Source organism: Phasianus colchicus, chromosome 14 (genome assembly GCF_987193195.1).
Source record: "Phasianus colchicus chromosome 14, bPhaCol1.hap1.1, whole genome shotgun sequence".
In the NCBI taxonomy this organism is placed as follows: domain Eukaryota; kingdom Metazoa; phylum Chordata; class Aves; order Galliformes; family Phasianidae; genus Phasianus; species Phasianus colchicus.
Window position 1 is genome coordinate 4,468,223 of NC_143449.1, and position 13,385 is coordinate 4,481,607.

General features: G+C 44.7%; 1 protein-coding gene across 5 annotated transcripts in view; it reads left to right on the forward strand.

The window, feature by feature from the left end:
• Positions 1-487: 487 nt before the first annotated feature.
• GRIA3 (glutamate ionotropic receptor AMPA type subunit 3) overlaps positions 488-13,385 on the forward strand; it is a 142,179-nt gene continuing 129,281 nt past the window's right edge. For 2 of the 5 annotated variants that reach the window (XM_090149994.1, XM_090149995.1), the window contains exons 1-2: positions 493-876; positions 1,640-1,798. In XM_090149994.1, the coding sequence (XP_090006120.1) occupies positions 786-876; positions 1,640-1,798 (250 nt within the window). In that variant the 5' untranslated portion in view covers positions 493-785. Of the gene's footprint in view, positions 877-1,639; positions 1,799-13,385 lie in introns of all 5 variants that reach the window. The other 3 variants (XR_016470933.1, XM_090149996.1, XM_031602747.2) reach the window with 3 other exon arrangements.

Consider the following 13,385-nt stretch of genomic DNA (forward strand, 5'->3'; position numbering starts at 1 on the left):
ACCGGAGGGGGATGAGGGCAACTCCGGCTCGGGTCGGGCAGCCTCGGGAGAGCTCCGTCCGCCCGACCGCCCCATCCCTGCCGCCCCACGGCGCCCCAGCCGTGCCCGGGCGGGACCCCGGCCGCCTCCCCTCCCCGCACCTTCGCCCCACTCTCCTCTACGCGGCCCCGGCTCTCCGCCTCCTCCCCTCCCCTCAGGCAGCGCACGCACCGCACTCACACTCTCACACACACGCTCACACACACACACACACACACACGCAGCGGCGATGCAGCTTTAAAGGGACAGCCGCAGCCCGCGGACCGGCCCTCGCGAGGCCGCGCAGCTCCCGCCGAGCGCAGCCCCGAGCGGTGCCGCCCCGAGCGGCCGGGAGACGGCGGGGCCGGGCGGACCGAGGGCTGCGCGCCCGCCTCCCGCCAAGTTTGATCGATCACCCCCTCCCGGGCCGGCTCCGCTCCCACCATCTTTGGGGGAAGTCCCTGCGCTGGGAGGGGGGGGTGGGGGGGGCTGCTGGAGACGGGGGGAGAAAGGCAACCTGACAGCCAATGAGCCCTGCCCGGCTGGGGTGAAGGCAGGAGGAGAGGGAGCTGGGGAAGGGAAAAAAAAAGAAGAAAAAAAAAAAAAAGAAGAAGAAGAAGAAGAAGGGAAGCAAGGAGCGGAGCATCCTTTCACTACCTCCACCAGCATCGCCTCCACCATTGACACCGCTCCGCGCCTCCGCTCGCGCCCATCCATGCCCGTGCCGCCGGTTCGGTGTTAGGGCTGAACCGCAGCGGCTGAAGAAAATGGGGCAGCGCTCGGGCCGGGCCGTGCTGCTGCTGCTGGCGGGGCTGCTGGGCGAGGCGCGGGCAGGATTCCCCAACACCATCAGCATCGGTAAGCGCTCCGCCGCCCCGAGCAGCGCCGGGCAGCGTGGGGAGCCGGGGAAAGGTCCGCGCCAGCCGCCGGGAGCGGTGCACGGCGTTCCCCCCGCGATGCGCTCCGTCCGCCTCTCAGCGACGCGGGGTTTGCTCCGTGCTCCTGCGGAATCGCGCCCTGAGGCAGCGCATCCCGTGCCGCGGAGCTCTGAATGGCGTGAATCCGCAGCGACGTGCTCCGAACCTGCGGCCGAATGAGCCTCGGGGCCGTGCGTGCGAGGAAACTTGCCTTTTTTTTTTTTTTTTTTTTTTTTTTGCCTTTTTTTTTTTTTTTTGCCTTCCTCCCTGACGGGAGCGCTCAGCCGTGCGCGCTCATCGAGCCCCGCTTCCGCACGGCTGGCAGTCCGCACCGCGCCTTGCCCACCCCGCATCCCGCCTGCCCGTGCCACGCAACCCGGCGGAGCTCCGGAGGTCCGCACCGCCGCTCCCGTGCTGCGCCGCCCCGTCCCCCGCGGGCATCGGAGGTGGCCGCGTCGCGGTGCTGCGGCTCCGGGTGGCTCCGGGGCACCGGGCTGCGATGTGCGTGTGCCTCGCAGCCCAACTTCGGGCTCGGAGCAGCGTTCCGTGCGCGCCCTGCCACAGCTGCACGCTCGTAGCTTGGTGCTGTCCGTTCCCTGCCGTGATGCGCGGTATGCAAATGTAACTTAGTGCCGCTGCCTGCGCTAACAACCCGCTCTGAAATGCCTTCTTCCTTCTCTTTTTTCTGCTTTCTCCTCTCCTAGGTGGACTTTTCATGAGAAACACTGTTCAGGAGCACAGCGCGTTTCGTTTTGCTGTGCAGTTATACAACACAAACCAAAACACCACCGAAAAGCCCTTCCATCTGAACTACCACGTAGATCACTTGGACTCTTCCAACAGTTTTTCAGTGACAAATGCTTGTAAGTAAACACATGCTTTTAAGAAATATGTTTCTTTGTTATCTGTTATTACATTCCCTTTGCCCCTGGCAGCCTGGAGTACTCCTTCGTGTGATACAGTGCAACAAATGTGAGTGCTGCCGTCAGGCTCAGTGGATTTGCAGCATTATGTGGTTGAATAATACCTTAGGGAAAGTTCCCTCACCACTTCTTTCCTCGTTTTTAGTTGTATTTTCCAGAAAAACAACCAGGCTCTGCATATAGCATCACTGTGCAACTGTGATCAGTGAATTGCCACTGAGGTAGCATCTCTTCTCTGCTGAGGCTCCAGCCTGCCTGTTTGCAAATAATACTATGTAGGAATAAAACAGGAGCAGCTGATCAAAAATGACCTTCAGGAACAGAACCAGAGGGGCTTACATACCTACTCTGACCTGAAATACTAGCTTATTTCCTTACAGTGAAGTCCTGCTAAAAGCTGAGAAGTCTGTCAAGTGATGAATGTCTGTAGAGCTGAGGGGAGAAAGATGGAATCAGAATGCTTAGCATCATGAGAAACAGCTCTGCATGAGAAATGCATCTATATAATTTGAGCCTTTATTAACAAAGGAAACAAAATAGAACTTTGAGTGGTGGTAATGTGTTAAAATGCCAAATCCCATTCTGAAAGACCAGTGCGTGTTCTGCATTTAAATAAGCATTCCTTTATCAGAAGTGGTTCCTGAATACGTGTTTTACTATGTGTCTCCATTCAGTTTTATGCAGTTTTTATCACAGGCTTTTGGAAATGAATGGAGTCCTCTTGCAAGGTAGTTGCGTGCACCTCGCAGCACCCAGAAATACATCTGTACATGATCTAAAGGACCTCTGAGTGCAGTGTACTAACTTTGTGTTACAAATGAGATCCCTGTTTGTACACTGGCAGTATTACATTTTCAAAGAGGAGGCATTGCAGTGAAATACTGCACTGAAGTGTCAGCGTACTGAAAATCTCCTATTTTAAAACAATGTCATGTTTGAACGGTCTCTTTCAGTTTTGTTTGTTGGGGTTAGGATTGTTCTTATCATTTCCTGAGCATTCTTCCTCAGTATTTGTATCTTCCAAGAAATGTGGTGGCTGTAAAGTATACCACAAGGAAATTCTTGGATAACTTTTGGGTTGACACTCTAATGTATCCCCCATGTGACTGCTTCATGTTAATGCAGCACTACACTTTTTAAAGGGCTTTGAAGTAGGACCTTTAAAAGTTTGGGGGGGTAATTATATGCAATTAATATATTTGTAAAGTAGAAAAAAATAGGGTAAATAAAATTGTGTCTGTACTTTGCATCTTATTTTACTAATCCTATCCTGCCTCAACAGCTCTTACAACAAACATCTGACTATTAATCCTTAATCAGTGTAATCCCTTCAAGAGGGCTATATCTCACACATAGTTTCCTAAATATCAATTATAAGGATTTGAACTAAATACATTAAACTGCTCGAGTGATTAGTGATTAATTGTTTTTTAAAAGTTCTCCCAGCACTTCTTCACAGATCTCACCAAGCCCAGTGAACCACACGCGCCTTCAGAGGCAGCCCATGTATTATTTAGTCAGCGTGCTTCTCATCCTGTGACATCTAATGATTTTTGTCATTGCTTAGTGAAAGCTGGGGTGATTGTAGCAGGGTGAGCTGGTTTTCTGTAGAACAGGGCTGCAGATTCCAACACGCATATTGCCAGTGTAGTAAAATTTGGGAAACTCAAACCTCTGGAGGAACTGGAGACCGGAGAATACCAACCTACAGTAACCTATTTAAAAATAGAAGATGTGAAAAAAGAAGCAGAAGAAAGAAAATGAAAAGGTGACCTTGGCTATTGCTATGTTAACCATCTGGTAACAGTGCTGGTAAGAAAACAATACCGCGAGTGGAAGTCACTAGGCTGATAGGTCTCAGGAGCTCAAATTAAAAGAAAGAAAGGAAGGAAGGAAGAAGGAAAGAAAGAAAGAAATAGAAGAAGAATAGCTTTTTCTAGATCTGCAAGCAATTATCTTTGAAGATCAGAATGCTCATACATATCAGTGCGTTGGGATGAATGAATGAAGCCCCTCATGCTACAGGGCCAACATGTAAAAGATGCTGGCTCCCAAGCCCCTAATCCTATCCTTGCTTCCTCCTGGAGTGGCAGATAATTTCAGGGTGCTGCCACGAAGGAATTCTTCCCAAAACATTTTTGCTTCTCTTGAAGATAAGCATAAATTGTCTCCGGTGCTGTCACACAACCTTTTGATCAATATTTGCAATTGGCAGGAATCCATATGAGAGAAAGCTGCAGTGACTCTGACTGTCTGCACCAGAGACAAAGGCTGTGACTGACTTTGCGATGGGATATATAATGGAGCTGAAGGGAAATCAGGCAAAGTAGCCTATGTGGGTTGAGCTTAGTGCCTCTGCGAGTCCGTATCCATCAACTAATAAGTTGTTGTTTGCTCTGTGTTGTACAGTACTAGCTGTAGTAAGCGTTCATGTGTGTAGGAATTGGGCTCTGCTCAGAAGAGACTTAGGTTTTTACTGTACAACTGCACATCCCACTTGCTGCAATCTGGTGCATTCCCGAGGCAGGAAAAAAAAAAAAAATCTCTTCTAAAGTGTCCTCATGAGCCAGAGATAAAAGGCCCACCTCCAGTAGGCTTGATTTGGCAGTAACCCAACATGAGAACAAAGTTGTTTAGAAGCAAAAGAAAATTCCTGCCCTAAGCCCCTCCTTCTCATTCTTTTTTCAGTTAAATGATGCATAATCTGATTCATGTACATGCGTTCTCTGCTTCACTGCTAGCACCGAGCCTCTCTCTGTATATTTAATTTACACGCGTGCATAAGGTATTCATTCACTCTGTGTTTATCTACTCATCTATTTATTTAGCTGTGTGATATCTTCCCAGAGAAGATATGCAAACACAGAGGAAAATTCCAGCGTATTAAAGGTGAATTAAAGTTTATCATTTAGCCTTGGCAGGATTTATTGTACCTTTTAGAATAGAAAGCTTTTTGCAATCAGAGAAAAACAGAAAGGAAGAAAGTTACCTGAATGTCTAAAATGAACTAAAACATGGGTGTTGTCTTCAAAAAGGCTCTGTGAGTGAGCTCTTTTCTTTCAAAATAACATCGCTACAACAACTGAAAGGTATAAATTCATCACTGGAAGCACCTTTCACGTTTTCACTGCAATCTGTGATGAAGGATGTTAGTATTAATGTTGAATTATGCGTAGTTCTGTGGATTGTATTCTCTAGAAATAGCCCATGGATGTCTTTCTGCTCTGCACTTGTAGTGCACTATACTAACACTGCTCTAGCCTCTGCAGTGTCAGCTCATTAGCACACAGATCTCATATTCCCTCTCTGCACTGTCATTGCAAAAAATTGCTGTTGTACACCTTTACAGCCAACAAATGTGCTCGTGCATTACGTATAGTTTTCAAGAAATATTTAGAAATGTAGTCAATGATATACATAGTTCCCACGGAATTTCTCTGAAGAAAGCATTAGCTTTCATAAAAATCTGTTGATCGCGTAATGATGGTGATGGGATGTGCACGGGAGAAAGGGAGTTTGATTGCAGAATCTCATTAATCTACAGGCAGATTCCCTCTCTCAGCTGCACCTAGCCTACTGGCTGCATGTTTCTGTCCCATTATTTTTTCTGTCATTTCTTGTGCATCTTTTGAGCCCAGAAGGCTGTTTTACTAAATTTTGGTGTAGTGTTTTTTGGTTTTTTTTTCTTTCTTTTTTCTTTTTTTTTTTTTTCTGCAGGCATTCCTTCTTTAAGAAACCAAAAAGAAAGGGGAAAGACAAGAGGGTAAATGTAATTACATGCTTACTTTAAGTTGCTAAAATCACTTGACTGATTGTATGGGCACTTTCTTAATGGGGTCAGATTTCTGACTTTCTTTGAAAATCATTCTGTAGCATCCTGCAGTCCTTTGTTTAATGTTGAAGATTCAGCTCAGATTTCAGTCAAAGTGCCAGTTTGTTTCTGTGAGAATGTTACAGAAAATGATAGCACAGGGCTAGCAGCAGACAATTTTGCCAGTTGAACTGCATTTTTTCTTTTTCCCAAAGCCCAGATGGAGATGTACATATATGTAAACATATATATATATATGCTCACATGCATATTCAGTCACACATGTGAACTCCTTGTATACACAGGGTTTTTCCTTACGTGATGCTCAGCATTTCTTTTTGCCAGCGGGCAGATAATTTGCTTCCCTTGCATCTGTGTGCTCTTTGGCCAGCTGGCAGAGGACACTGATGCTGAAAGTGGTCAGCTCCCTTCTGCCAAAAGCATAAGGATGTCTCTAACAGCCTTGCCAAGTTTGGGCCATGTACTGGTGGCTTTGCTCAGTAGGGACCACAGAGTAGATGCCTAACTCTCCCCATACAGATTGTGCTGTGGTTTCTCCCACTGTAGTAAAAGACCAAAAGGACTTTGCTTTCCGTGTTGTTCCATTGATTACAGATCCCCAAAAATGCTTTTTATGCTTCAGAACTTGCTCAGGCATTGTATATTACTGCTGTGTGGCAAAGAGATCAGCTATTTTTAGCTTATGAGCCAAAGCTTTTGCAATACTGGGGTAGATGAAAGGGTGACAAAGGGTGTATTCCAACTGAGGTTTGTTTCTGGTTCATGGCAGAGCAGGAGATTTGTCGTTAATGTGAGTGTTGACTCAGCATTAGCAGAAGAAACAATATTGTTTTAAATTGGTTTTTATTATTTTGTAATTCTAAAATGAGCTGGTTCTCCTTTCTCTCCTCCTCCACTACGTACTTATGCATTTGCATGTTAGATTTTAGGATTAAATTTTACTCACGTAGTAGAGAAGGAAGAAAACACTGATACAAATGGGCCCTTTTTTGAGAAGTTCTGTGATTTCACTGAACGAATGAAGAGTACATCACGAGGAGATCCATTTACTTGCTCGGTTTCAGAAAGGTGCAGAGATCCATTTGTCCACTTTTCCTATACAGCATAGGGTCTGGAGGACCTGTGAGACAGTTGGCATGGTTTGGAGAGCTGCTGATTAACTGCAAGTCCCAATGAAGGGTGTAAACAGCTATAGTTTATCTCTGGAAGGAAATAGAGATGCCATGATGGGAAACAGCATATGCCAACAACTTATGAACAGTTTTAACTTCAGAGCTTGCCAAAAAGTCACAGAAAATAGTGGGTTTCTTTCCTCTGGGTTCACAGTGCTGGGTGTCAGGGAGGTGGGAGGCCATCCTGCTGCAAGGGTAGGTTTGTTATGCAGGAAGGTGTGAAATGAGGGAGCTGATGTATCTTTAGTGATTCTTTGTTGTCACAGTCCAGCAGTTCAATGTTTCTCCATTTAGAGTACATATTTTGTCATTACCCATTCTGGAATGCTAATTTTGATTTAGTTAGGCATCCTTACAATGTTATTAGAATATGTTCTTTTTAAAGCAGCGACACTTTGGTTTCGTGTTTAATGTCTCAAATCAAAGCCAAATAACACTCATGTTCATTTCTTGTGAAGAAAATGTTTGTGTTGGTTTTGTATTTGGCATTTAAGATGCAGCCTAGAGTCAGTAGTTTCCGTGCTGCTGTAAAGGATAATCATTGGAAGGCCAGGGCCTCTATTCTAAAGGAGATTGTAGGCGGCCTAAAAGCTCCTTGCCTATTGTCATAAAGCTACATTTGCTACCCTGTACGTCCACCAGAACAATGTAATGATCTAAAAATAAGAGTATAAAAGGTCAAACCAGTTTCTCTGGAAACTGTGTGGTGGTCACTGCAATGAAGCAATTTCCAGCTTTCATCCACGGGGATTCTGTTTCTCCTAAGCCAACACGTTTGTGTTACGCTGCCCATCAGAGGCTGAGGCGTGCTTCCCTTAGTTATGTTACCTGCTCTGCGTTACTGTTGGTCTTCAGAATATCAGATACCTCAAAAGCTTCAGTGCTGCAAAAATCCTGGAGTCTTTGACGTGCAGTCGTAGAGGGAGGACTGCAAAGCAGACTCACTGTTCAATTGTTTGTAGGCATTGCAGCATGGAGATCTGTAGCTATCACACGGCTTCACGCTGTGTACTCTGGCCTTACTCTGTCAGGGAGCCAGGAGGTACTTCTGTAGCACCAAACACGTGGAGTTCATTTATCACACATATCTATATATGAAGCATTCAAAGGCACCGTGTGCCTTCATAGCTGATGCCACCATGATGTAATTGTTAGAGGTTAAACTATCATATTTGCACAGAGCAAGAGAGAAACGGGCAGTAAGGCTTCTGCATAAAGAGGAAGAGTAAATGCAGGAAGCAGTAATATCAATGAATCCACCTAGCAGCCATTCATGCGTGTCCCCATTGAGGAGTCTGAGGCAGTGAATCTGCTTTATCATCTTAAGTGCTTCTAAATTAGTGAGTGGCAGCGTGTAGCCCTCACACACACACAGCACAGGAGGCACAGAAGCCCTTATGCACGAGGATCAACCTGCAGTGGCACTGCACCGGGGATAACTTGCCCAGGCACTTCTAAAAAAGGTGCATTGCCCTCCTGGAATTGGATAGTAGCCCTGCTGAATGCTGTTCTGCTGGATGGAGTGACACAGCTCATCTCCTACATGTAATTGTTTTGCTAGACTACATGGATGTTTTAGATGTGCTGAAAGTTGTTTTTAAATGCAGTTTACAACATGATCGCATAACTTTTGTGATTGCATCTGAATGCTTGATGCAGTGCATATACTGGGCTTGCATTTGTTGGCATTCAGTCAAGTTCAATGTTTGCAATTCTGATCAGGAGTTGTTAAAAATAATGCAAGGCTGCACGATGACTCCACTTTCTTGAGTCCATTTTAATATAAGAACTGCATGATAACTCTGCTGCTTTGAATCCTAATGCAAGAGCAGTCATTAAAATCATATGCAGTTGTTTGGGAAATGTATATCTGCTTCCTGATAGTATGCATCCCGTGCCTGCTTACTTTATTCAGTAAAGTATTCATTTATCTTTATTCATTATTTTCACACTTCGTTCTCCTGCACTGATGCATGCAAGGTGCGTGCTGATTGCACCTGCAGTAGTTTTCTTACATGCAAACATCAAGCATTTGGGCCCAGCCCATGTGGTCAGGGGGCTGAACTTCAGAAATTGCAGGGTGTCTGATGGAGCTGAGCATGATTTGGAGCACGTCAGTTTGCTACTTTTGCCATTTCTTATACAGCAGTATTACATTTTGCCTGTGTCAGGCAGGACAGTTTGCAGTGAGAAGCTTGGAGAGCTGTGGCTAAAAATGACACTTTATTGATCACTTCTTTCACTGCTAGCCCTTCTTAAAAACAAAACAGCAAACAAATCTGTACTCTTCGTTCTCCTGAAAAAATAAATGGAAATGAGCTCCTACTAATTTGCTGCCCTTGCCAGAAAAAGACGTGTTCCCACTGATGGACCTAGGACAGCATGTGTCACTGCTGTGCAACAAGCTGATCTGCCACTTGACAAAGGAGAAAACTTCAGCTCTTCACCTGAAATAAGCAAAGCTGTTGGAAAGAAAGTGAGTTTAATACTGGAAAGTTCTTTGCCTCCCACACAGCCTGGATAACTGTTATAAGCATGGTCCACAGTTCTGCAGCACAGCACGTGCCCAGTTCTTGCCTGCCTGACCCACTCTCAGGCTTTTTATTTCAGTGGTAGGAGAAAGAACCGTCTTTACTGCAAGCAGCACTGCCTGTTGCTTTCTCCCACTGAAGTTTGTAGAATGTGCCATATTGAAACCTCAGGGCTGCCAGCTTTGCCAAGAGTTGTGGCGCAGTGCTTTTTGGGGATTGCCACAGGATTCCATGATTTCTTTATCTGATTTCTGATTCAGAGGTCTCTCTGAGATGGACACTGCAGCCCCTTAGTGAGCATACCTTGGGAAACAGTCATGTCGCACTGTGGGACAAATCCTGATTGGCCTTTGTTTAAGTTCCTCAAGACTCTCCAACAGTTTTGTTGTTCTCATTGTTTTGGGAGAGGATGGAGGTGCAGAGTGAGAGGTGGCTTGGGAAGGGAACATGTGAAGCATTGATCTTTGTCAGCTGTAGGAGTTTTGTCTTCTTAGGCCTTATCACTCAGGCCTTATCACCTACGTCACCACGTTTGGATTCTAATGAAGTCTGGTGGTCAGAAACCTCCAGTTCATGTGCATTCCTTTTTCCTAGTGGTTAGATAAGAGCTAATTAGTGTTCATTGATCTACAAAGGACTGACCCAGGGTCTAACCTTGCACTGAATCTGAATTGGTTGGGGGACTCAAAACTGTCTTGCAAGTTTAATGTACTCAAAGTGTTCAGTGATCTGGTGACACCATCAGAGTGACTTCTCTATCACTGGGGGGGTACTGCAGAAGTTGGACCTGAGGATGTTATGTCAGCGTAACACCTATGCTACTCTTAGTTTAATCAGTGGTAGTCTTAACATGTTTACATTAAACTCCTTGAACAGCTCAGGCTGTGTTCCTCCGTAACACCATGATCTCACTGCAGTTCTGAGCATCCTATAAACGGATCGGATACCCCAGAATATCATGCTGCCTGATTTCAAAATCACTGAAACATGAAACACTGGGACACGATGGGAAAAGATAGCAGCTGTGTAACTCGCTGGTCTTTCATTTCAAATATACTTGCAAAAAGATTTTGGAGATTAGCTTGGGATCAACCAGAAAATTGGAGAATTAAGAATAAAAGCTTCCTTAATAGTTTCAGGCTTCAAGAATTGATTCAGTTTCAGATAAATCCAAATGTTTTGTTTTGAAAATGGTGTTTTCTGGGTTCTGTATTTTTTTTTTCCTGACTGAAACAATTTGGTGAAGCCTGTATCAGTTAGTATAATGTTTCTGCAGACATGAATCTGTCTTTTTCAATGTTAGAGCACCTGTTCTGTCCAATTTTTCTGATGACATATAGGTGATGGATGAGAAAATTGTGTGTGTGTGTGTTTTGGAAGAAACTGTCTATATTTTCCAGTGCATATTGTTCAAGCTGTTTGTGATGGATTTTATGGATAGACAATTTTTGTCAGTTCAAGTATGTATAGCATGTCTTTCCACACCATCTACAGGCAACTGACTTTATTGCCTGGAGAGGCAGTGAGATAAGCCCCAAATTGATCAAAATGAGACTAGGGAACTCTCCTGAAGCTTTCCACTATTCTACTTTGGCTCTCCAGGAGCAGAAGTTACCTTGTTTAAAGCATGAGTTGGTAGAGCTTTACTGCATACACACTGGTAAACGTAGCAGTGCTTCCTACAGCCACAGTGTCCTGTTTAAAAACCGTGCATTCCAATGCATTAGTTGTGTTTTGTGCTGTGTGACACAAGAAGAAATCGCACGCGGTGACACATAGCTGTGCATGGCTGCAGGGACTGCTGAGAATGAGATGGTTTTGTGCCTCGTAGTTCAACCGTAGCAGGATTAAAAACCCCCTCTTTGTATTCCATTAAATAAATATAGGCAGTCAAGATGCATAGTGGGTCCTTATTCTGATCTGATTAATTTGCAATAGCTGGGAAAGGGTAAAACCAGAGTGGTCCGTCACAGGGTGTTCCTGACTTGAATCCTCTGGGTGAAGCAGGGGTGCAGGTCATGAGAAGCCTATGTATCCTTCACGGGAGACTGTGAGCCTGTTGGCAGACTGCACACTGCTCAGCAGGACTGCCCATGTTGCCTGGGCTCTCCAGCAGCCAGCTGAATGCCCCCTTGTGCCGCGTCGCACATATTTCCTCTGGCAACTTTGGGAAATTTAACAAAACATTCACGTTCAGCAGTAATAAGTGTCCCTTTATAAATGATGCTGGGTGTCTCAGAAGTATCTGTAATAGACTGTGTAGAGTAGAATCTGCCAAGGAAAGATTTTGTTTTTCAATTGAAACAAAATAGAGTAAATCAAATAGTCTCCAGTGCAAAGTGCTGACCTTGCTTTTAGCAGGAGTGATGCCATCTCCACTTCCAGGGTTTCATTTTTCTTTTTTCCCTTTTTCCACATACGTGTATTTTTGCAGCTGTGAACCTTTCAGTACTTTTCTCTCTCTCTCTGTACCAGTTTATGGATTTTGCAATTCTTGTATGAATAAAGGCTGGGTGACATTAAAGACCATAGATTTCCTTCTGAAATTTAAGTCATTGTGTCTCACCTTGCATCAATAGTTTTTCACTGTTTGAAAAACATGGCACCTTTTTCTGAGGCACTGTAGAGTTAAGAACAGATCTTTGACAAAACATGGTCTTTTGGAGGAAGCGTAAAGCTAATGTTTTAAGCTATTTTCATCTGTAAAAACACCCTGTTATTTTCCATGAGGAGTGATGCTGCTCACCCCTGCAGCCTGGTTAGGCTCTAGCCTGGATTGCTATCAACATAAATCAGTTATTGTCCTGGAAGCTTTATTCAGATAAATTATCTGCACTTCCTGCCTTAAATTCTCCCTGTGTTGTTCTGCAGTGTGAGCCCCTCAATCTCTGCATACACTGGAGGATGCAATTTGATATTAAAGTATGTTTTTCCCTGCAGGCTGAAAAGATTTTATGCTTCCTTGATAATGTCTGGAGATTCCCTGTGTTAATAAGAATTGTTTTGTTAATTGATTCCAGAGTCTGCTGCTTTGGAACACTCTGCCTTCATCAGGATCTTCACATGAATTTTAAAGTGGCATCTTCCTGGACAAAATTGCAAGCAGGATTTATATGATTCTTCTTTCTACTATGCGGTCTCTCAAAATGCTTGTATCAGCCCTGAGTATTTCTTGTGCATGTCGGATTGAATTCCATCTATTGCAGGGTTCTCTTGAAGGGAATTAAAATCTTCTAGGCAATAACATAATTAATATTGATTGTTAATTGTGTTTTCAAGAAGGTTGGGCAACACTGCATGTAAAATATGAATCTGTCATTTCAGTTTCCTGGAAATTCAGCTGTGTAATTCAGTGTATGTGCTGCATACTTGCAAATAGTATCAGAAACCTCCAAAGACAGGAAATGTGCAAAATGGGTGTAGGATGGGCAATAGCACTTTAAGATTCTCACCTGCTGCCCTGCCTGTTGTACTCCTGGATGAAGGATCCTATAGAAGTACTGAGATGAAACCCAGTGGATGAGCAGGGCCCCATGACTTTGTTCTGCAGGGCAGCTAACTGAGGGCTGCTTCTCCCCCGAGCCTGCAGGCAGAGCTCAGTGATGCCAGCTGCAGCTCTGCAGGCCTGCATCCTCTTGGAGCTCTTCCTTTAAGCTCTCGTTGCAGGCTAACACTGTGGTGCACTGCTATCTGATCACTTAACCTGACAGTGAGAGACTTTGTTTTACCAGTTTCATCATCTTCCTACCCACCAAGGTTTCTTTTGGCTTTGTGACTCTGAGTGCTGCAGGGAAGTGTACAGTGTTGTGCATAATTACCATGCAGGTGTAAAGAGCTATTGCCAATATAGAGAAAAAAAATAATGACTTTAAAATATTGATGATCAAAGCAATAAAGATCTGCAGCTTGATACATTCATCTTTAGAAGCTGGCTCTTCTCTACAAATGTCCTCTGTGCAATTCTGCTTCAGAAATACCATGGCTTTCATGTT